The following is a 24371-nucleotide window of genomic DNA, read 5'->3' as shown; positions in this document are numbered from 1 at the left end:
ACCTCCCCTAGTCAGAAGAGGACCTCTTCTTGAAGCTTCTCAAAGGCAGGGACCATCTTGTTTTTGATTTGTATTTCCACAGCTCAGCACACACACTTCATACAGAAGGCATTTTCATTCTGTATTGTGTTCGGCTCTGAGCACATTTTAAGAAAGCCCTTCTAGGAAATTTAGAAAAACATCCTTCAAGGCATAACACATCGACAGGAGAATGAGAGGAGTAGAAACCATGCCACACAAAGATCCCTTGAAAGAACCTGAGTTGTACAAGCTGGGGTAGAGTGGATGTAACCGGTCCATCTCCTGAAGTTCAATTTCACCAACTTTGGATGGCTCTCCCGCCTCATCTCTACCTCCTCGGTTCCCTGAGCTCCTCCCTTCAAATACCAGTGTAAATCTCCCCTTCTACGTGAAGTCTTGCCTGCTCAGAGCCCCCCTCTTAAGGCCAGTGCCTCCCCTCTGAAATTACCCCCAGCTTCTCTTATGAATCTCACATGTACACATTTCTTCTCATATTGTCACTGTTGGAGATCCTTTGCCTCATTTCTCACCTAGCCTTAATCACTGTTTGGGCATTGCTTCAGTCAAACTGAGACCTGTTAAAAGCCTTAACTTAAAAAAGCCCAGGTGTCCCATTGTATCCAGGGCCATCTCTCGTCATCTTGATCTCTATCTGGCCACTGGCCCCAGATGGCTCTGGAAGGGAAAGTGAGGCACGTGACTTTACACAGCCCTCTCTCACTGCAATCCAACTCACTTGCACATCAAGGCCTCACCTCCCTGATGTCCTGGTCGTCTTCAAGAACGAGGGACAAACAACAACCATCTCTGTAACTGCACCCCCAACCCCACCTAGACTGTGAGCTTCTTGAGGGCAGGGATTGTTTTGCCTTTCTTTACATCCACAGCACTTAGTAGAGTGTCTAGCACACAGTGGGTGCTTGGTGACTTGACCTGAACTTTGAGTGGAGACCCCTGAGTTCAAATTCCTGGGAACAATTAGCAGAAGCCATGGGGAGCAAGCTTTCAGCTTAATTCGAGGAGAAAGTTCCTAACAATGAGAGCTAGACAAGAGAAGAAAGGCGTGCTTCAGCAGTGAGCAGGAAGTCCTCAAGCAGGCACTGACTGACCACTTGATCGGGGCCCTACAGATATGACTTGGCTAATTCTGATTCCACAATGAAGAAAAAGGAGAGCCGGGAAAGGGGGGGGTGGGGGAAGAAATCCCAGAATCTCAGACGGAAGGAACCAGTCCAATCTAATTCCCCAACAAGAGTCTCCAATGAGAAAAGGCCCAGTATTTCCTAAGGTGGCCCAATCACATTAAGCCTTAACTTGCCTCTTTGTAATGTTTTACCCCATTATGTGAGACAATGAGACAGAGGTACTATCTCCCGAACCAAGTTTCAGGTTTGGCACTGGCATGCCCATGACTAAGGAGAAGGAACCTGAAAACTAGGGCAAGCACGTTTTCCTGAAGAACTGGAGTTGTTTATGAAAGCTGAACCAAGATCCAAAATAGCCGATGGCTATTGTCAAGCTTGCTGAAGTGTAGTTATCAGTGTTGGCCAACCCCAATTAACATTCAAAGCTGTGGCTTCCACCACACAAACAGTGCATGGACCCTGGAAGCCTCCAATTCCAGGGTGCCCTGGAGCAAAAAAAGAGAAGAAACTGGAAGGCAGGAGTAAAGTGGTAGGCCCTGGTCCCAGCTAGGGCCACTGTTCTCTTTTTAACCCTTTGTATACTTTTGCAGGAAAAAAAATTGCATTGGCTTGGGGGGGGGCATTTTTTTTTCATACAACAGCAGAACCCAGTGAAATACAGTACAAAGCAAAGATGGGTTTCTTCTCATATAGATCACCTCTTTCCTCAGCACATGTAACTGATGTCTCAAAAAATATATAGAAAAATCTGAAGATACATATCAATGTCACTATTTTAGAGTTTTTGTTGGGAGAGGAAGGTTGATACAGAAGAATGAGAGAAGAGAATATTGTATTAGGCAAGGAAACAATGGGAGGTCTAAAGTTTTAAGCTGGGCAGCAAACGTAATGAGATACTTTGAACATTTTTTTTTTTTTTCTTTTGTAGATCAAATCTGAACTGCCAACTGGGATGGACTCCAAAAACAACCTGGACTCTTGATGGAATGACAGAGTTTTTATTGTAAGGTGTGTGTTCCTCTGTCCTCCTCCACTAGTTCGGTGTCTGAAATGGTTTCTGTCACAGCTGGGTGGGGCGTGACTTGAAACCTTTATAACTCAAGCATTTCTGTGCGGCTGGAAACTACCTCTGAGTCACAATATGGCTGGAATTAAGGATGGAAGAAGGTAGTGACTCTGATTAGAAGTTCATTTCAAATGGAGCAAGAAATCTGGTTGCTAATTCATTTGTTTTTGCTCATGTTATCAATAATACACTTGTATGTGTTTCGCCTCACCTGATCAGGATTTTGCACGATGTATCTCCTGATGGTGGTCTGTGGATAAGTGGTCACTTTCACTGTTGGAGAATGAAGTTCCTGGAAACAGGGAAGGGCAGAGGAGAGAAAAAGATAAAAAGGCACATAAAATCATAAAATGATTCAATGGACTAGAGTCACCAGTAATCATAACTTGAACTTTGGAGCACTTAGGAGGGACAGCAAGCAAGCCTATAATTGAGTCTCCATGACTGACTTTAATTCAAATCAGTTGAATAAGCACTTATTGAAGGTGTGACCAATATTTCACCAGGGACTGGTACAATGTTACTCTTAGTTTGATTCTGTAAACTTTTTCCTCAAAAGAATTTGCTCCCATTTTCAAGAGGCATGATGGGTTTAAATACATACACACACACACACACACACACACACACACACACACACATTGTAGAAGCATTTTGACAACCAAATATTATTTTGTAAGTATTCACCAGAGCAACAGGGACTTTTGGGATAGGGGACCTGGACTAACTAGGAAGTGAATAATATCTGTGATGAGGAAGTTCTGTCTTTGTCAGTGCCCTTTCTACAATACTGGGTTGTCCTGCTAGCCTCTGGCTGTCCAGGATTAACCTCATGAGGTCATGGACCCATACTTGTTTTAATATTTCAAGGATGAGTGATTTTCTTGGAGTGAATACTCACTCATCATTCCTCCATACCTTATACCAGTGGTGATTAACTCAAATACAAAATGATCCCCATAGATCATGGTAACTAATTTAGTAAACTACAAATTAACACTGCCTATATTGTATTGGATTTTGATTTATTCTGTTTAACACTTCCCTTGTTCAGTTGTCTTCACTTATGTCTGAGTCTTCATAACTCCCTTTTGGGGCTTTTTTTCTTGGCAAAGACACTGGAGTGCTTTGCCATTTCCTTCTCCAGTTCATTTTACAGATGAGGAAACTGAGGCAAACAGGGTCAAGTGACTTGCCCGGGGTCACACAGCTAGGAAGTGTCTGAGGTCAGATTGAACTCATGAAGAAGAGTCTTCCTGACTCCAGGCCTGGCACTTACTTTTTTCACTGTGCCACCTAGCTTCCCCAAACATTTCCCAGTGATATTTTAAGCTAGTTTTGGCTTTACTCTGGAGTTCTGCAGTGGCCTGCAATGCAAGTGTGAGAGCTCTACCTTATGAGTTGCTTGGACTTCAAAAATTGAGCATCTGGAAGACAAGCCACCAGTTGTGATGAGCTTGGAAACTCAGCAAAATTGGTCTAGAGATGACGGACATAGGATCCGTCACCATATCTATTCTTGATTTTTCAGCTCAAAATATTGCATCACATTGTGTTTCCCCCTACCTGCTAAAAATGAAAGTAAAAAAATTATGTTCTAGGTCTCATTCTCATGGCTCCAACTTGTTAACAGCTGCTAGACTAAGTGAATAAAGTGATCCACGCTAATGTTTTAACTTTATTCCAGATAACACAGATTTTAGAGAGGCAGAATGGCATAATAGACTGAAAGGCACAATGAGCCGGAACCCAGCCCTGCCACTTCTTAGAGGTGATCTTGGGCAAGCCACTTAATCTAACTTCTCCAGGCCCCAAGTGTCTCATGTGTAAAGTAATATCTGGGCCTGACTACCTTGCAAGATTGGAAAGCTCAAATAAAATAATGAATATAATCTGTCATTATAAATTGACATGGCAGTGTAAATTATTATTAATTACAGACTTTGGGAGGAGACACAACACTTTAAATCATGGCATTCTTAATCCCTCTGAATAAGTACATTCAAGGCCAGGAAAGGGAGGATCCTTACGTATGTCTCACAGCATAGGACCTTGGCAGCATGCACCTCTGGCTTGGGTTCACCCTTGCCCTCTAATGTAGTCTTCAAAATTAGAACGTTTTACTACAATGCTGTGGCTTTCAAAGTGTTTTGCTTCCTCATTGAGCATCACTTTTCAGTTTTCAGAGATTAACATTTGGTTTATGTATGCTCAAAGTAAAAATATCTGAACAAAATTAAGGGGCCCAGAACCTAAAATAAATATGATTCTGCGTAAGAAATATCAAATTGTACTTTAGTCCACATTTTAATGCAGATTTAAGATCCTGTTCATAGCACTAATACTTCAAATGAAAACTCCTGTGGACCACGGATGATTTCATTCTTTGTATTTGACTCCCTGGCACCTAGCACAGGACCTGGCACAAGATAAGTGCTTAATAAATGCTTGTTGATTGATTGTTCCTTTAGGCTGTTAATACTAACACAAGCAAAAACCACAATTCCAGAAGACTAATGACGTAACATGCTACCTATCACTTCTTATGAGAGGTGAAGGCCTTGGAATAAAGAATGAGACAAATGGCTTTTGAACATTAACAACGTAGAAATTGTTTTCATTTGATACATGGTTATAATGGGTTTTATTTTCTTGTGTTCTCAATTAAGGGAAGGGGAATTGAAAGTGAGAGTGAGGAGGAGGATTCTGACTGATTAAAACAAAGAATATATTTTTTTAAATACTAAATTAGGTAGGCTGCATCCACCTAGGCTACTAAGCTTTTAGGGATGAGAGAAAATATTTTGTGGACTAAGAGGAGATAAAAAGATGACTTAGTTTACCTGTTCAATATTATGGGTTACATGCAGAGTATTCGGGGCACAAGTAGCTACTTTCAGAGTTGGAGAATGGAGCTCCTGTGGAGAGAAACAAAAAGAAATCAGGCATCCCTTCTGGCATGCTTCTTTAATTGGGATTCATTTTTCCCCACTGGGAAAAATGTTATGTTTATTCCGATAGCTTTGCGAGCAAACATGTGTATGCCCTAATGATAAAATAGCACTGGTTTTGTGATGGCTATCATGGAAATATCATTTTCTCGGGCTGTAAGAGACCGTCCAGTTTGTTATTGTTGTTTTTGTCTTTAGGGTTTTTGCTAATATTGCCCAAGTCACTAGAGATCATCAAATAAAGGCAGGATGACTACCTATCATGCTATATTAAAGGGGATTCTTCTTCAGGTCCCGACTGGCCTCTGCCAATCCTTCCAACTCAAACCCAAGGAATTCTTGTGCATCACACTTCAGCCCAACTCTCCCATGTGCTTGGCATTGTGGGATGCAGAAGGACAAGAGCTTGTCCTTGAAAGCAGCCTTGGATAAGTAGGAACCATATGACTTTGCCTAATTATCTTTCTTCCCTAACTTGCAGTTTTCTCCTCCACATAATAATAATACAATAATACTTGCATTCCACCTCACTCCCAGGCTTGTGCTAAAGAAACCTTGCTCTGCTTTACATTGTAGGTCCTGGGACTCTAATGTCACACATAAAAGTGATGGAGAAATGCTGATTTTCAAACAATCATCAGAGAAATAAGGCTAATATCCCCGAAAACTGGAGGAGAGAGGCTTTATGGTGAGACTGAAATTCGACATGTATCATTCCCATTTGTAATCAACTCCAGGAGAATTGTCCTTAACCATAAAACCATTTTTTCTTCTATAGCAAGAGGTTATCTCCAGACATAATCAGGGATTTATCCAGGAAACCATGAACAAGAGGAAAGTTATTCTATAGGCACGACAAGTTTTTCTTACAATTAAAAACTTCCATGTACTTAGATTGCAGCACAGACAATCTCTCCTCTGTGCCTTTTTCTTTCTTTTCTTTTGATTTGGTTTGTCAGCATCTTCCTTTTGTTTTCTTTTCCCTAGCAATCAGCAGCAATACCCTGGGCTTACCATTTCAGGAAGTTTTGTGGTACAGACCCAGATTTTCAACTAGGAACTAGGAGAAATCCCCAAACAAACACATTTAATGAACCGTATACTATAGGCAAAAGAGAGGCAGCTTAAGGAAAACATTTTGCGTTCTGGACATAGGAGAAAGTATAGGACCTGGAAGTAAAAGCCCTGGATTCAAATCTAGCCTCTAGCACAGACTATAGCTGATACCTTGAGCCAAGCCAATGAATCCCCAGAAAGTACATTTTCTCTACCATAAAATGGGAACACTCCCTGATGCCACTGATTGACCTCAGCTCCCATTCATGGAGGACCCTGAGGATTTACCAAGGCTTTCCACCAAACAACCCCTTTTGCCCACACCTCATTACACTGAGCGCTATTCACCACGAAAACTTAAAATGAACCTCCAGAAGGAAAAACATTTGCTGGAGAGAAAGGTTTCTTAAATTGAATTTTGTGAAATTGTTTTTTTTTTTTCTTAAATACTTTAAAATGATATCCCCATATAATTGCCTACTTAAGTATTTGAGTTTTATGCATTAAATTTTATTCTGAAAAGGGGTCCATAGGTTTTACCAGATGGTCAAAGTTTCACAGAAGTTTCAGCACCTCTGCTCTATAGGGAATATAGCAAAGTTTCTTCAACTGTCGCTTGTGACCCGACTGAATATAGGGTGGTAAAATTAGGATTACCAGTAAAGGTTTGAGCTGCATGCCCATTTTATACACCTATATAACCATGGTCATGTAAAAAGTTATCAAGCAAAAAGGGGTGATGAGTGGGGAAAAATATAACAAGCCACACAATGAAGGACTTGGTGAAGCCTGACAAACTTTGCTAAGATTTATCTAAGTGCTATTTAGGACCCTTTCTTTTTTTTTTTTTAAACATACACACACACACACACACACACACACTATTATGATGCACAGTGTAGGCAAAACCAGGTTTTTCATATATCAAGGTATTGGACATTTAGTTGACAAAGTGACCTTCAAAAGAAAAAGTCCAAATTGAGGAGAATCTTTCAGTTTTTGTTTTGGAGTACCTAGAATGTTTATACCTTAGGAAAAGGCAGTGTAGTATAATGGAGCAAGCACTGCACTCCAGCCTCAGATCCTTTATTAGGTATATAACCTACAACAAGTCACTTAGCCTATCTGAGCTGCATTTTTCTCATCTGCAAAACGAGTATAATAATTTCTGTACACCTTATCTCAGAGGGCTACTGTTAGGGAAGATGGTTTATAAATCTTCAAATACCACATAAATGCGAATTATTATTAAGGATACATTATATATACACAAGTATTTTCAGGCTACCATAGAATCTTAATTCACAAATTCACACATGTTGTCAAAGCATAGGAAATATTGATTACGCCTTACTAAATCCATATTGGAATATCTAGAAATAAATTTTGAAAGGAAATAGTCATTTTAAAAAGTAATATTCAATGAGCTAGTTTAATATCAGCCAAGAAATGGCATCAGAGAAAGTTGAGAAAATGTTTCTTCCTTCCTTTGTGGCAGAAGTGTGGGACAAAAGGATATGGGATATTCTGGCATATGTGACTGAGGTGTTCATTGGTATTGATGAATTGTTCCCTTAAAACAAAACAAAACAAAAAAACACCTCTTTTTAACAAGAGATGGTTCACTGAGTTAGAGGCAAGTGAGAAAGAGAAATCTGTCAATGAAAGCAATATGACAATTTTTAAATACCATTAAAATGATTTTTTTTTAAAACAAGCAGGTCAATAGGCAAAGAGATAGAAGGTATGAGTTGAACTCAAAGGGGTGTAACTTTGTAAATACAGTTTTTGTCTTGTTTATCTGGTACCAAATAGTTTTGCTAATGATTGCTTTGTAATATAGTTTGGGATCTGGAAGCACTAAGCAATCCTTCCTCATTTCCTTTTTTCTTCATTTATCTCTCTCTAGATTCTTATCAAATGATTTTTGCTACTTTAATTTTGTAGCATCTTTTCTGGCAATTTCACTGGCAAGCCACAAAATCCATAGAGTAATTTAGGTATTATCTATCACATGACTGATCCATGCAGCAAGATCCATGGATTATTCTTTAAGGTATCAAAGAAAATGAAGCGGTAATAATACTGCATACTCAATAGTATCCATAGCACAATATCCAGAGACTGATAGCAAAGTTAGTAGAATTGCAAGGAGAAATGGATAGCACAATTATAATGGTAAGGGATCTAGATTTATCCCTCTTAGATCTAGATAAATCTACTCAAAAGGTAAACAGGAAAAAACCAAAATGCCCAATTAGATTTTTGGAAATATGAGTGACGACCGATCTCTTGAAACTAACAAACAGAGTAGAAAAGGTTATATATTTCTTAGCTATGCACATTACCTGTACAAAAATTGATTGTGAAGTCAGCCATTAAAAACTTCATAATGTAGAAAAGCAAAAACAGGTAACATATTCTTTATTAACCACAATGCAAGAAAAACTAAATTGAACAAAGGACATTTGAAGAAAGAATTTTTTAAAAGTTGGAGACCAAATAACAAACCAAAAGAATTGGTGGGTCGAAGAACAAACAATAGAAATTTTAACAAAGAATATAAAAGCAATAAGACGGTGTACAAAAACTTGTAAGATACAGATAAAGCAGTCCTTATGGAAAATTTTATATATCAAACTGCTTTTATCAGCCAAAAGAGAAAGAAAAAGTACATAAATTCAGCATGCAACTAAAAAAAAATCCAGCAAAAAAGAAATCAATATCTGTCTAATCTAATGCCAAAGTAGAGAATCTGAAAATCAAGGAAGAAATTAATCAAAATTGAAAGAAAAAACCTATTGGAATCGACAAATAAATTAGTAGATTTTTATTTTAAGTAGATCAATGGAAAAAGAGAAATAAACAATGCCTAAAAACTTGTGCAAAGGCCCTAGTATTCTGTGAACTAAAGGGAAAAGATTTCTTCAATCAACAGCTGCTGGGAAAATAGCAAAATAGATTCAATGAAAATAGGTTTAAACTATATCAACTCTGAGGACCCACATTATGTGGATGACAAAATGACAAAAGAAGAAATCAGTGATAATTAGAAAGGCTATAGAAAAACATGTATACTAGTCCCCTGTTGGTTCTATCATGGGTTAGTCTAATAATCATTGTGGAAAGCAATGTGGAACTATGGCTGGAAAGTTATCAAACTATCCATATTTTTGATCCCACTATATCACAACTATATACTCCCCCCCAAAGAAATTTTTAAAGAAGAAATTATCTATATGTATAGCAGCTCTTTTTAAAAATTAGAAACTAAGAAGTTGTCTTCCTTTTGGTGAATGGCTAAATAACTGTGGCATATGAATGAAATGGAATATTATATCACAAAAATGACAGAATGGACAATATCAGAAGAAACTGGGTAGAACTTCAGGAACTGATACAAAGTAAGCATGACTAGAAGAATGATTTATACAACAACATTAAAGAGGAAAAACAATTATGAAAGAATTTAATAGCCAGCATTTATATAATGCTCTTTACATATTTTAACTCATTTGATCCTCACAAAAACCCTGTGAAGTAGGTGCTGTTATTATATATATATATATATATATATATATATATATATATATATATATATATGCATATATATATATATATATATGCATACATATATATGTATGTATGTATACATGTATATGTATGTATGTGTGTGTGTATGTATATATGGAAACCAAGACACAGGTCAAATAGCCAGTGTCTGATATAGGATCTGAATTCAAATCTTCCTGACTCTAAAACCCATACTTTATCCACTGCTCTGTGTGACTGCATTTCGATCTCTGATCAATTTCACAATAAATCCTGAGTACAAAAAAATGAATGTGAAACAGATCACTAACAATCTTTAGAAAAGGTAATGAACTTAAGATACAGAAAGAGTTTAAAATTTTTGGACATGGCTTATCTAAGAATTTGTTCTACCAGAACTGGTAGACTTGCATGGAGGGATTTGTTTTTTTCAGGTTAAAAAAAAAAACCAAAAAACAAACAAAACCCTGTTCATTTATAAGGAGATAGGGTAGTGGAAGTAAATATTTGAACTTGAAAAATAAAGTTTAAATTTTTAAAAATAAGTTTAAATCAACAACTCACTCTACATATGAAAATAAATTTTTATAGCTTAAGGACAATTGCCCCATAGACAAGTGATCAAAGGTTAAGAATTGAGTTTTCAAAAGAAGCCATATAACTATTAAAAGCCATTTAAAAATACCATTAATCAGAGAAATATAAATTAAAACTGAGGCATGTCACCTTATACCCATCAAATTAGAAAAGATGGGCAAATTCTATGTTGGAAAACCTTTGGGAGAACAGACATGTAAATTAACTGCTGATAGAAATGTCAATTGGTTTAACCATTCTGAAAAACAATTTGGCATTATACAAGAAAAGTTCATAAATTATTCATATTCATAGTGAACGCAGAGCTTCCATTATAGGTACTATATACTCCCAAGGAGCTTTACAGACAGTAAGAAAAGACTCAAATATATAAAAATAATCAAGGTCACATTATTTATGAAAACCAAATGCTAGAAATAAATATGCTCAATAATTAAGGGATGGTAGAAGAAACTGTGGTATAATAATGCAAGAGAATAATGACATGCTAAAAGAAGTATTCAATATGAAGAATTCAGAAAAACCTAGGAAGATAGGAAATAATACAAAGGGGAGAAAGCAGAGCTGCAAGAATAACACATAGAATGACTATAAAGTCATCCCTAAGTGGCAACAGCCCTCAAGTCAAGGACAGTGTTGGTCTTCTATTTCTTTAAGTTAGAAAATGCACTCTTCCTTTATATGAAACCCAGACCAGGCTAGTCCTGAAGCACTCATCAGACTGATCACGTGGGACAAACTTTTTAGCTATAACTCTCAAAGGCCTTCTGCTCAGATGTGTAGGAGTAGCAATCTGTGTTAATGGAAGAAATGTCCAAATTGATGAAATCACAAGAGTTTAAGTATCAGATAGTGAATTTTGCAGACCTGATAAATGGATAAAGTGAAAATTAAGAGGCAGCACAGTATATGATTATACAAACAACACTGGCTTAGTTACTTAATATCTTGGTGTAACCTTTAGTTAACATTCTTTTGAGTCTTCCCATACCTAAAATGAGGAGATTCTACTTCCAGTTTTGAATCTACAGATAACATACCAGAGAAAATGGGATGACGGGATGACATACCAATTATGGTAGTCAATCCAATTTAACAAATGTTTTTTTAAGTGCCTCCCATATGTATACAGCACTGTGTTGACAGTTAAGTAAAAGACTCAACATGAGAAAGCAATAGATAGCAGATTTGGGAAGGGAAACCTAGAAACTGATTCTCTACCTGTTGAGGTATGTAAATCATCCAGGGTGAGAAAATCTACCAAGCTAGAATGTGAACTGAGTTATGTTGTCATTTCAGGCCAAGACCCCCGACAACTGGAAAAGCAACAATTACTGGCATCTCTTTGGTATGCTCCACAAAGGTGTAGAATATGAATGAGTTATATTCTTAGAGGAATATAGGAATAATAGGAAACTAAGAATTCAATACAGGAAGGGCCACTGAGGGATGTTTTGCTCATAAGAAAACATCTCAATTTGGAATATTAAAGTTAATTTATAAAGAAACAAAAGGCAACTAAAAAAAGATAACCGAGGGAGGCATTATGGCAAGAACACTAGAATGGGAATCATAAAATCTTTACTCTAGCCTTAGTTCTGTCATTAAGTTGGGAGAGTCACTTCATCCCTCACAAAAAGGGGATAATCACCTCTGCCTTGTGAATCTCACAGGAGCAACTAAAGGGATGGGTTTTGAAAACTGTAAAATGCTTTCCAGAGATGAGAAATTATCATCATTATATATGGTTGTTCATCCTCACATCACCCATATAAATAATCAAGACAAAAATGAACCCAATGTAAGCAAAGATATAGGAACAGCAAACCATCTACTTTGGTTAAAGAGTAAAGTGAGAAAAGATCAAGGGAGAATAGGGCTAGAAAAATAAGCCATTGCCAGCTTACAGCTTTTACGTGATAGGCAGTGGAGAACAATTAAAGATCTTTGGGTAAGATAATACATTTGCACAAAAATGTGGAGATATACTCCTTTGATAATATATGTGAACTACTTTAGGCAGAATCTAAGCACACACTGAAAAGAAATATCAATGAAGAAAATTCTCCCTGGAATGTTTCTGAAATGTGCAAGACTACGTAGAAGAACCCCACATGAGCAGTAGCAACTTTTTGTCGCACTGTCTTCACTCCCCCCCCAAAAAAAAGGAAGTAAAGAAGGGATGACAGTATTTCTGGAACACATTAAGGTTTATTTTTAAAACTGTTCTTCCACAATGATACTTGTACAAGCTGAGTGATTTACCTATGGTCTCCTAGCTAACAAGGTTTAGAGCCAGGATTCCATACCCAGTATCCTTTCTACTCGAGGGAGGAAGGGAAAGTCCAGAAAAAATTGTTTTAGGGGTTGTTTGCTTCATTTGACAAACTTTTATTCGAAGGGAAAAACCTACCAAAAACAAAAAAGTAAAATCCAACACTTGATACAGTGAGACTCACTGGTCATTCAAAAGAAGTAATTCCTAGAAACTCAAAAAATAAATGGCTCTCAACTTCATTACCCACCCACTTCCTTCTCCCTGCCTTAGGAACAAAAAAAAAAAAAAAAAAAAAAAAAACTTACAATTTGGCAAGTGTATCTATCTTGTGCAGCTATAGAAATGAAAAATGATATATAAGGAGTAAGAAAGCTAAATATGATTGTCAATCAAAATATCATACAAGGCGACTATTTATCATGCTCAGTGTGAAAGCTACATGTTGACTGTGTGATTTCCATAGTAAACGAACCTATTCCTGCTTCTCCCCCCTCACCCCCCCCCCGCCCCGGCCCCCCAAGAAAGCAAGTCAGTGAATAAGGCATCCTTCAAAGAACCTAAACCAATGTGACCCACTACAGAACATAGCATTCTGTCAACAAACTGGGCTAACTGCTCAAGCTACAAACAAAGGAGGAGAACATGAGATTACTAGGAAATGATATGATGAAATATGAGAAATATTACCTTTTTACTAATGTTTTCGAGTAATGAGTCAAAATACAAAATTTCTCATTGAAGTAAAAAACAAGGATAAATATCTCAAACCCTGATATTTGATAGAGGTGAAGAATTAAACTAGAAAAATAACTGACTTGGGAAATGGGTTTCTTACATTTCTTTCATATGGGATTCTTTCAAGCAGCAGAGCTTTCTATTTTCTGTTCAAAGAGAAAGCAATGAAGTATAAAATCCACAAATACTGGCAATTTAGTGATGCCATGATCACAGTGTCTGTCCAGTTTTTACAAGAAAAGCTGTTAAGTAGCCACATGTATAGGTGATTTAAGATTCCAGTACAGCAGAATGACCCCAGAAGGAAGAGAAGATGCCCTTGTAGCTAACCTGCTGTTATCATTTCTCTCCTCTCCGCAGGTCTGTGCAATCTGGACAAAAGTACACAGTGGCAATTTGTCCTCCACATATGTAAATAGGATTCAAGTCACAGGCAAGAGAATCTGGCTCACTATTTTATGCTCACATATTCAATTCTTCTTGCACTGAAGCATTAAGGCATGGCATTATACTTTGAGAGGATTTGGAGCCCCTTCTTTCTCTATTAGGAATCTGATTTAAATAACAATGAAAACCGTGTTTCAACAACATAACATCTTCCGTTTATTTCTATGTGATTACTCTTGGGGATAATTTTAATGTTTCATTCAGAAATAGCTATAAAGACACAGGTAAGAGGCAGACCACCAAGTGTAATTTTAAAAACCAAACCAAACCAAAAACAAAAAAAGCTGCTTAAATTCTTTCTTCATTAGTCATTTTGGGTTACCATATTCCTTCTCAATGAACCTTTCAAAAACATGTACTTGATTCCTTGAAGTATCACAAGAAATTATTTTATTCCTTCCATTTAGTCTTGTTTTCACTTTGCCTACGAATTTAAAGGCTTTTGTGGAGTACATTTTTATAATTCAAAAGACAATTTACTTATCCTTCGTAATTTTCCCAGAAGCATTTCATAGGTGTATGTACACATCCGGCCATTTTCTTTCTTTTCAGAATGTCTCCTATAATTCAAATTAGAAGTCTAAACTTGCACAGCTTTCTTTCTCCCACACCCCCGAGATACTAAGAAAACTGATGAGAATGAGAACTGAGATCTAGATCTCCAAACAATGTCTTTGCTTTCATTTGTTCAATTAGATACTGGCAAACTTGCTCAGTTATAAAATATGTTGAAACAAACAAGGTTATGTGGTCAAATGGAAACTACATTACATTATATCACGACTTGTTCTGTCAACATAGACAAGACAGAGTGTCATGGGAACATTTGGATGCCAATAAAATTTTCATGCTGATCTTCTGGATGTTTGAGAATTACCCCCAATTACAGGCAGGCACAAAAAAATCAAAATTTGGCTAGGTACTAGCTTTCTGCAGAAGAGAAAATGATCTTTAATAGCCACAAAACATCAATGCCTAAAGAATCTGCCAAGGTAAGTTTCCATTTGAATAAACTCTTTTCATAGCACAGGAGATGTTTTTTGTTAAAATGTTTTATTACATGAAAGAGAAACACATCCCCGAGGTTAGTGCTGAAAAGCTAAGCTCTACTGAGCATCAGGGCTAACACAACTCTCTCCTGGTTTTCTTCCTTCCTTTCTAACTTTCCTTCTCAGTGTCAGCTCTTCATTCAAGTCACTCTCAGTAAACATCACCCTCCTAATGTTATCAGACTCTTCCAGAAAGAAGGCACTTCCAGGTGGAAACCCCTCCTCTTCCTCTTCTAATTTATTCCATCATTTCCCACCTCCCCCCCCCCAAAAAAAAAAAACTGGGAAAAATCAGCTTTTTTGTCTCATATAGCTTTCATTTCTGATTTCTTGAAATACAGTTATGAAAAACCAGGCTTTGATAAAGCCCACTGGGATTCAAATGGAGCTACTGGACTAAGCCTTTTGAACACAAACCACTCAGGATTCAACGATTGGCCAATAATAGGTTCCAGGTCAAGTCCCATTTGCTCTCAGAGTGAATGTAAATAGCAATCCTCTCATTTCCGGTGAGAAGCTTACCAGGCTATTCCCCTCCCAGATTCTTTTCCGGCAAGCTTATCTTTTGACTCAATTTTTACCTAGTCTAATTTCTGAATGGATGTTGCTTCAGACACACTGAGAGCTGAGAAAGAACAGATCGAAAAGACCTGGGCCTCCCACTGCAAACTGGCCATCTCCACTCCACCTGATCTCTGTCTAGTCACTGGTCTCTGCTGCTGCCTTTGCACAGTTCTGCCAAGTAAATTGGATTTAAGCGAGGCAATCAAGACATCACCTTCCTGACATCATAGGTCCTCTTCAAAGAATGAACAAGGACTCAATATGACTCCGCAGGAGTCTCTGGTCCTGGGCCAGCTTCTCTCTTCTCTATAAGGTTTCACTTGGTGATCTCACTCTCTGTGGATTTAATTGTCATCTCTTAGCTGAGGGTTCTCAGATCTTATCTAGGCCTAACCTTTGCGCTGACCTACAGTCCCATCTCCAATTACCTATTGGAAATCTCAAACTAGATGTCCTGTAACCATTATAAATTCAACATTTCTACAACTGAACGCATGATCTTTCTTGCCCAAGTCCTCTCCCCTTGAAATTTCCCTAGTACCATCATGGACACTGCCACACACCCCTCACTCAGCCACAACCGAGGTGTCATTCTCTATTCTCGACTCTCTTTCACCCCTCCTATCTAATCTGCGGCCAGGGCCCATTAATTTTATCTTCACAAGATTTCTTGAATGAGCTTTCTTCTCTCCTCTGACACTGCTATTCTCCTACTCCTCAGGTATCTCCCAAGTCTAGTCTGTACTGTCAAAGTAATCTTCCTGGGCAACTAGGTGTCTCAGTGGTTAGAGCACCAGCCCTGAAGTCAGAAGGACCTAAGTTCAAATCTAGCCTCAGACACACTTCCTGACTGTGTGACCCTGGGCAAATCACTTAACCCCAATTGCCTCAGTAAAAACAAACAAAAAGTAATCTTCCCGAGGTGCAGCTCTGACCATGTCACTTTATTACCCAATAAACTCAAAGCACTCTCCATCACCACCAGGATCAAATATGAAATCCCCTGGTTTAGCATTCAAAACTCTTCATAATTGTGTCCTTCCTTTTCAGTCTTCTTACACCTTACAATCCCTCCCAGACTCTCTGATCCAATGTCACAGGGCTCCAAGCTGTTCTAACTTTTCCTCAAACAAGATATTAGGCCTTGGCTCTGGGCATTTTCATTGAATGCCACCCCCCCCCAACACATTTCTTTTTCATCTCCAATTTTTGGTTTCCTTCGATTCCCAGTTACATTCGCTAGTGACCCTTACTCTCATCAGAATTAGCTCAAAGACAGAATAATATACACACTCAATTGAGTGTAAAATCTTTTCCTACAGGAAAATAGGAGAGAAAGCTGATAGAAAGGAGGGCAGAACGGAAGAGTTTTATGTAAAAGCAAAATCCTTTTGAGGATGGACAGGATAAAAGGAGAAAAACAGGATGACGAAAAATACATAGTAATCATCAAAGTGAAAAAAACAATTTACAGCAAGTTTTTCTGATTAAAAACCTCATTTCTCAAATATATGGAGAACTGAGTCAAATTAATGAAAATAAGAGCCATCCTTCAACTGATAAATGATCAAAAGATATGAAAGATATTTTCAAAATAGTCAAAGTTATCTACATTCATTTGAAAAAATGCTCTAAATCAGTACTGATTAAAGAAATGCAAGTTAAACAAGTCTGAATTACCACCCCACACCTTTCAAATGGCCTAATATCACAGGTAAGGAAAATGACAAATGTTGGAGTGGATGCGGTAAAGTTGAGACACTAATGCACTACTGGTGAAGTTGTAGAATGATTCAACCGTGCTGTAGAGCAATCTAGAACTATTCTCAAAGGCATATAAAACCATGCATACCCTTTGACCAAGTAATAATATTATCCCAAAGAGACTTTAAAAAAAAGGAAAAGGACCTATATATATATACAAAATATGTATAGTAGTGCTTTTAAGGGTGGCAAAGAATTGGAAGTTGAGGGGATGTCCATCACTTGGAGAATGGCTGAACAAGTTGCTGTATCCGATTTGGATGGATAACAAATGATGAGCAGGATGCTTACGGGATGCGATACAAAGTGAAATGAACAAAACGAGGAAAACACTGTATATGGTAAAAGCAAAACTGTATGATGATCAACTGTGAATGACAAGTTATATTCTCAGCAATACAATGATACAAGTCAAAAGTACTTATGATGAAAAATGTTATTCATCTCCAGAGAAAGAATGGAGTCTGAATACAGATCAAAACATACTTTGTCTTTGCTTTATCTTTTTTTTTTTTTTTTGGTCTGTTTTCTTTCACAATATGACTAACATGGAAATCTGTTTTGCATGAGTGTACATGTATAAACTATATCAAATTGCTTTCCTTCTCAATGAGGGAGGAAGGGAAAGAAGGAGAGAATTTGAAACTCAGAATTTTTAAAGAAAAAAATGTTGAAGATTATTTTTGGCGATGTAAAAATGTTAATTGGGGAGAAATAAAATAGTAAATCATTTAAAGAAATAAAATAATGTAAAAAAAAGAAGCCTTTCCAGATCCCTCTTAATTTTAATGTCTTCTCCAGGCTGTCTTCTCCCTGGTCATTATTTCTAATTTACCCCGTATATGGTTTGTTGGTCATAGTTGTTTGCATGTTGTCTTCCCCATTAGACTGTGAGGTCCTGGAGAGGAGTGACTGCCTCATTTATATCTTTTGTGGTAATCCTCAGCACTTTGCATACTTCCTAACACATACTAGCTGCTTAATAAATGTTTATCAACAGACATATCTTTTTATGAGATTTTATTTATTTATGATTTATGAAACTTTAATTATGCTAATTGTTTTCTCATGCTAAGGGAGCAATAGAGTGTTCAAATATACATACCCAGCTCCTCATTTGAGAATAATTTCCTTTCTATCATATAGAAAAGTAGAAGAAACAAAGTCCTGTAATATATAGGCATGCCATCTCTGTCTTGAAAAAAAAAAAATCAACAATGACTGGATCACTGCTATTGTCAAGAAAAAATTGACCCAAATATTTTTGTTGAGAAAAGCGTACACTTTAAATAGGGTTGAATTACTTTGCAACTCTCATAGTTTTCTGTTTGTTGCCAAGAATTGTCAGGAAAAAAAAAAAAAGCTGAATGAGCAAAATCGGATCCTGACAAATTTATCTCCAAAATATATACCAACAACTATTTATGAAAATGAAGGACTGAAAGTAGATCTAATGATATATCTTGTCTCCCCCCAAGAGGTAAAAAGTGCTGGTGTTACTATGAACTATCAGTTAAGTACAATTAAGTACACTGAGGATTTCTAGGGAAAAAAAAAAAAGACTGGATAAAGCAGAAACTACTGACTACAGTATCCAAAGACTTCACCTTTTTTCAAATAGTCTACTCCAAGAACAAAATTTCACCTAAATGACCACGCCTTTGAACAATAATTGATCAAAGCAACACACCCCTGGATGTCATTTCAAAGGGGGAAAAAAAAAGCCATCCCCGAAAACACATTGAAACCTAGTTTGCAAAGGCAGATGAGTCTTCTTCTATCAGTTAAACAGGAAAAAAAAGAGTATGAAAACACACATACACACACACACACACACCCATGTAAGCACACATCTACTAATTGGCTACATAAACGTTTCTATAGCCGAATAACAAACACCCGGGAAACAAAGGTAAGGCAGTCCCAAGATCAAAGAGCCCAGATACCTCCTTAGGGTGATAGCCTCAAGGCAACTTTAATGTCAACACTATAATTCAGAAGCACCGCAGAAACTTAGGTATAAGTGCTTTTATCCAGCAGTTACTGCGAGGCAAACTGCAAAAGCCATTTTTAAATGAAAAAAAAAAAAAAAAAAAAAAAAAAAAAAAAGTTTGCCAGTACTCTAAGAATCCCTCCTCAAAAATGAACTTGCTCAAGATGATAGGAAAATAATTGGCGCCCCTAAAACAAAGTTTTCTACATAAACACAATAAACACTAAGAAATACCGGATGTCATAATGACCTCCAATAAAGACTATTTTGGGCACACTTTTCTATGCCCAGTGCTACTCTCCTGTACTCGGTTATGAACTCATCCACATAAATACAATACCTGGGATAGCTATGAGAGCATTTTTACTTCTATTAATGGTATTTATGGGGAGCCAATATTTGGATTATTTTTAAAGTAAGGTACAACGCTCTCATTTAGTGAAATGCATTCTGTTCTAAAACTCCATTTCAACTCAGCACTTAGCACAGTGCCGGACACGTTAGGTGCAGCCGAAGGGCCGGCTAGCCCAACAAAAATGTATCCCTCCTCCTGGATAGTTCGGTTAATCCTGATGAATCTAGGAGCTTGAATGCTACTGTTGACTTACATTTGAACAAGAACTTGTTTCTATGCTTAAGTAAATTTTAATCATTTTAATCATCCCTAAACCGAGCCAGAAGATGAAACTACTGAGTAATTTTGTCCTCCACACTGCATCAGGCAGATCAAATGGAAGCTCAGATAACCACAAACCACAGACAAGAAGGATGCATATCTCGAGAATTTGTATGTATAAATGCTATTTTTAATCACACTGTAAGGAAGCAGCATAAAAAACGACGGAAATAGCTGATTTAAAAGTCAGTTTAAATCTAGACTTTTTTCTTATTCCAAGGGGGAATGCTCTAATTACAAATTAAGACAAGTACAACAGTTCAAGATTCAATTGATAAAGGCTTTATCACTTCAAAGTTAATTCGGTTCTTAAGAGTTATGGAAACATCAAGCATCCAAAACCTTTTAAAGAAAAATTATATTGAAAATTGAATTGAATTTCTATGGACCAGAAATAGGCAGTCCATTCTCTTGGCCTTGAATGCCCTATCTCTTCTGGAGCAAAGGATGGACAACAAGAAAAAGAACAGACTAAACACACACACACACACACACCCTTGTTGGAAACTAATTCCAAATGTCTCAGAGAAAGGGATATCAAAGAGATGACAAATCTGAAACTATACTGTAAATAGGATATGTGTGAAATATGTGGTTAAATACAAAGCCTAAGCCCTCTGAAACCCAGCACGTATCACGCTATAATATTTAAACAAACAAACAAATGTTTGTGTCTTCCAGAAGCACAGAAATCACAAGAGAAGAAAACCAGACAAAAGATGGAACTCCCAACTTCAATTCGGCCCATTTGTGAACTTCTGGCCTGGCTAAAGTCCTTTTCAATCTGGTCCCCACTTTTCCTTCTCTCAAACCTTCATGCCTTGGGGTTGGGGGGAGGGGCTGTAGTCTTCCCCAGCAACACATCAAAGACTTCTCCCAGCACAGATAGCTAATCTTTCTACCCCGCTTCCTACGGCCACAATTCCTGGGCTCCAAACTCTTCAGAATCCACAATTGAGGCATATTTTCAGCAAGGAAACCTTGTCCTAAGATCACCCTGGGGTGGGTCCGGGACAAAAACCAAAGACTGAATCCTAAAGAAAAAATCGCTCAGTTTGGTTCCGAGAACACCAAAAAGGAAAAGACTTCTCAGGTGAAGACAAGCCCCATAGAAACTCATCATCCAGGCCTAGGATTGGTCAAAAGTCTCATTTTTCGAGTTGCATCTATTTCCCACTAGTTAAGGTGGGGCCTGGGGACCAGCCAGAGGTGGAGAAATCCGACAATTTGACACAGCGCTGATTTTATTTCATCTTGCCAGGGGTGGGGGCGGGGTGGGAGGTGTCTGTGACTTTGTGGGCAGAATCAAATTCCAAAGAAACTCATTCTACCAGAGCAGAATGGAGACCAGCTCCATCACCACTTAGCCACATTTTAGAGAATTAACAGCCCAGACCACAGATAAAAGGATTTCCGGGAAGGGGGGGAGGGTCCCTAGCTAGTAGGATGCTCACCCGACCAGTCTCTCGGGGTCTCTCTACATTCTTAAACTTGCATTTTGCTTACCATGCAAAAGAGGCGGCTCCGAGGCGCCAAGAGGAAGAACTGGGAAATTAGCTTGTGATTTGGGGTGTTACTATTTGTGCAGGACTGGCTCAGGGTTAGGGTGGGTGACCCGGATTCTAGCCTTTTGACTGAATCATCGGGAAGGCCGCAAAGTGCCCGAAATGAACTCGGGAGATGGGGCTTTTCCTGGCTGAGCCTGTCCTTCTATTGGGCCGGGCTAAGAGAGCCAAACAAATGTGTCCCTGACTCGGTCTCCACACTAATCCTGCCCCACAGACAAGGGGCACCTCTTCTATTCCACCCCCCCCCCCCCAGGCCTTTTCTTCGAAAACCCATCTCCAGGCTCGCCCGCTGAGGGCGAGTGGCCCGGGACCTCTCCTCCCCCTCCCCCCACCCCCGCCCCGCGGGGCTGCGGCAAGGAATGCGATTCTAGGACTCCACGGAAGCGGGAGGGAGACGGCCCGGCCCGATGTGGCGCTCCCTGCCCCCTCCCGCCTCGGGGCCCCCTTTCCTTTTCCTCCCCGGCAGACCCCCCACCTCGGCTCCCTCCGCTCGCCCGCTCCGGGATCCCCGCGTAACTCATTGCCCTCGGCGGGCACCCTGTGGGGGTCGGTTTTCTGCCACTTCAAACGCTGGCACCTGTCGCCGAGCTCGCGGGCTCCGAAGGAGGCAAAGTGCACCCCAACGCGAGGTCCGCGGGGCCGCGCCGAACCCAAAGGGACCCAAAGGGGGAGCGGGGACCCTTTCTAAGGAGCGAGCTCAAGGGAAGAGGCCGTGGCAAGAGCCGCATTTCGGGCTCTCGGCCCGAGCCCTCCATCGGCGGGGAAGGTAAACGCGCCCCAGGAAGGGCCGCGAACCCGGCACCTGAGCAAGAGCGGGAAGCGGCCGGCTTCCAGGGCAAATTCGGGCGCAAAGCGGCCCACGCGGAGCTTATGCGCGAGCCCCAAGATCTGGCAGGTGGAGAAAGCTACGCCCCAGAAAAGAAAGAAGAGCTACAAGAGAAATAAGGCAACGAGCTGCTTCCCGTCCACGGGACACACGCCGGGGCGCTCGTACCTGAGAATGGTCGCTGCTCCACACCAAGTTTTGGTAAGATGAGGAAGTTCGGAGAGGGGACAGCACTTCCGAAGGAGAGCCAATGGGGTCCAGGGCCTGGACCACCTTGTTCACGGGGCCGCTGTAGGTCCGCACTCGCTCGAACACCACGTTCTTTTCCGGCTGTTGTGGGATTTGGCTCGCTTGGTGGTGGCAGTGGTACTGCTGGGGCGGGCACTGCGGGCCGCCGGGTATCTGCAGGGGCTCCGGCCGCTGCGGGGGGGCCCGGCCGCTGCCGCTGCTGCTCTCACTCCAGTAGCTCGAGGTCATCATCTTTCTCTCTCTCTCGGTGGGCAGCAAGGGGATTTCCCAGTTACTTTCCCTGGGGAACCGGGGGAACAAAAACAATGGGATAAGGCAGCCTGTGGAAACGGGGGGGGGGCGAGGGGAGGAAGGGGAGCTGTAGGGAGAAGAACAAGAGAGGGCCACAAAGGAAGAGACCGAGGGCCAGAAGCTACCTGAGCAGCAGCAGCAGCACTTCTGGCTGGGGCTTAAGCCGCAACCAAGCATTTGAGGCCAAACGGAAAGCAGGAGCAGCCTGGGAGATTGATTGCTCCAGGGAGCCGAGGGCCACGCCCCTGAGAGGCGGATTCCGTCAGCTGGGCTACCTGAGAGAGGAACCACCTCCGGGCTTGGGAGTTCGCGGCTGGGCCTCTTAAAGGGGTGGGGAAAAGACCGGGAGGAAAGGAGAAGGGGGGAGGGGAGAGAAAAGGGGGGGAGCCTCTCCCTGGTACCAAGCCCAAAGTGTCACCTGGCGCGCGTGTGTGTGTGTGCACCTACACGCCAAACAAAACTTGCTACCAAAAAAAAATCAGCCTTCTGAGGAACTTCTCATTGTTCCCTACATCTACAAGGAGAGTTCCAAGGCAGCATTTGAATCATCCCAGAAGAATGTTCCAATCCAAAGCCTGGGGTGGAAAAGGTGGGCCAATTTAACTTGGAAGGCAGGAAAGAACACGGTCTCCTGTTCGCTGCAATTTGGTTGATCTCTAATTCAGATCCCTGATTGATCTTAGCCTGTTCTAGCACCCGCTTTCCTAATTTTCCAAATGCTCTTCCCCCAAAGACTGAAGTGCTAGCGGAAAAGAAAGGAGAAGGGTGAGTTGTTCATTTTTGGGGGCACGTCCCACTCCACGTGACTTTTTTGGGGTTTTCTTGGCAAAGATACCACAATGGTTTGCCATTTCCTTCTCTGATCTCATTTCCAGCTGGGGAAACTGAGGCAAAACAAGGGGAAGCGACTCGCCCACGGTCACACAGCCGGTAAGTATCTGAGGCTAGGTTTGAACTCAGGAGGAACTCAAGCAAAAAATCAGACAGAATTTGCAAATACAATCTATACTGAATTTATGTCATAGTAAAGAAACCTTGTGATCTGCATCTCTGGAAGAAGAAGCGATCTCGGAGAAGTGAAGAGTCTGGGATTTCAGATTATTCACTACAGCATTTTGAAGTATCCAAGGCCTCATTGTTGCCCGCATCCTACAAGTTTCAAATCCTACTACACAAAAGTGGGTGTCTTCACAGCAGTATACACTGGAATCTTATTCATCATTACATTTCCCACAGGGTCAAGCCTAGTGCTTTACACATAATTGTGTGCAATCTATACATGTTAAATAGAGATGTTTAGAAAGTGTGCAAGCATGCATTTGGCAAGTCAAGAATCCCTTTCCGAAGATGAGCAGCAATGCATAATAATGATAATCATATAAAACTTAGCCATCTATAAGTTTGCAAAATTCTTTATAAATATCATTGCATTTTATCCTCATAACCACCCAGGGAAGTATGTGCTATTACTATCTTCTCTGTGTAGATGGGGAAACTGAAACAGATGTTGGCTAAGTGACTTGCCAAGAGTAACACAACTGGT

At 39.8% G+C, this 24371-nt stretch overlaps 1 protein-coding gene across 1 annotated transcript in view; it reads right to left on the bottom strand.

The window, feature by feature from the left end:
- Positions 1–23105, bottom strand: part of POF1B (POF1B actin binding protein) — a 53315-nt gene extending 30210 nt beyond the window's left edge. Inside the window, exons 1-4 of the mRNA XM_074277902.1 lie at positions 22954–23105; positions 22457–22817; positions 5076–5150; positions 2444–2524 (exon numbers count right to left, since the gene is read on the bottom strand). Coding sequence (XP_074134003.1) covers positions 2444–2524; positions 5076–5150; positions 22457–22768 — 468 coding nt within the window. The 5' untranslated portion in view covers positions 22769–22817; positions 22954–23105. The remainder of the gene's footprint in view (positions 1–2443; positions 2525–5075; positions 5151–22456; positions 22818–22953) is intronic.
- Positions 23106–24371: the final 1266 nt, after the last annotated feature.

Source organism: Sminthopsis crassicaudata, chromosome X, assembly GCF_048593235.1.
Source record: "Sminthopsis crassicaudata isolate SCR6 chromosome X, ASM4859323v1, whole genome shotgun sequence".
NCBI lineage: Eukaryota > Metazoa > Chordata > Mammalia > Dasyuromorphia > Dasyuridae > Sminthopsis > Sminthopsis crassicaudata.
Note: the sequence above shows the minus strand (reverse complement) of the source record. Positions and strands in the feature narration are given on the sequence as shown.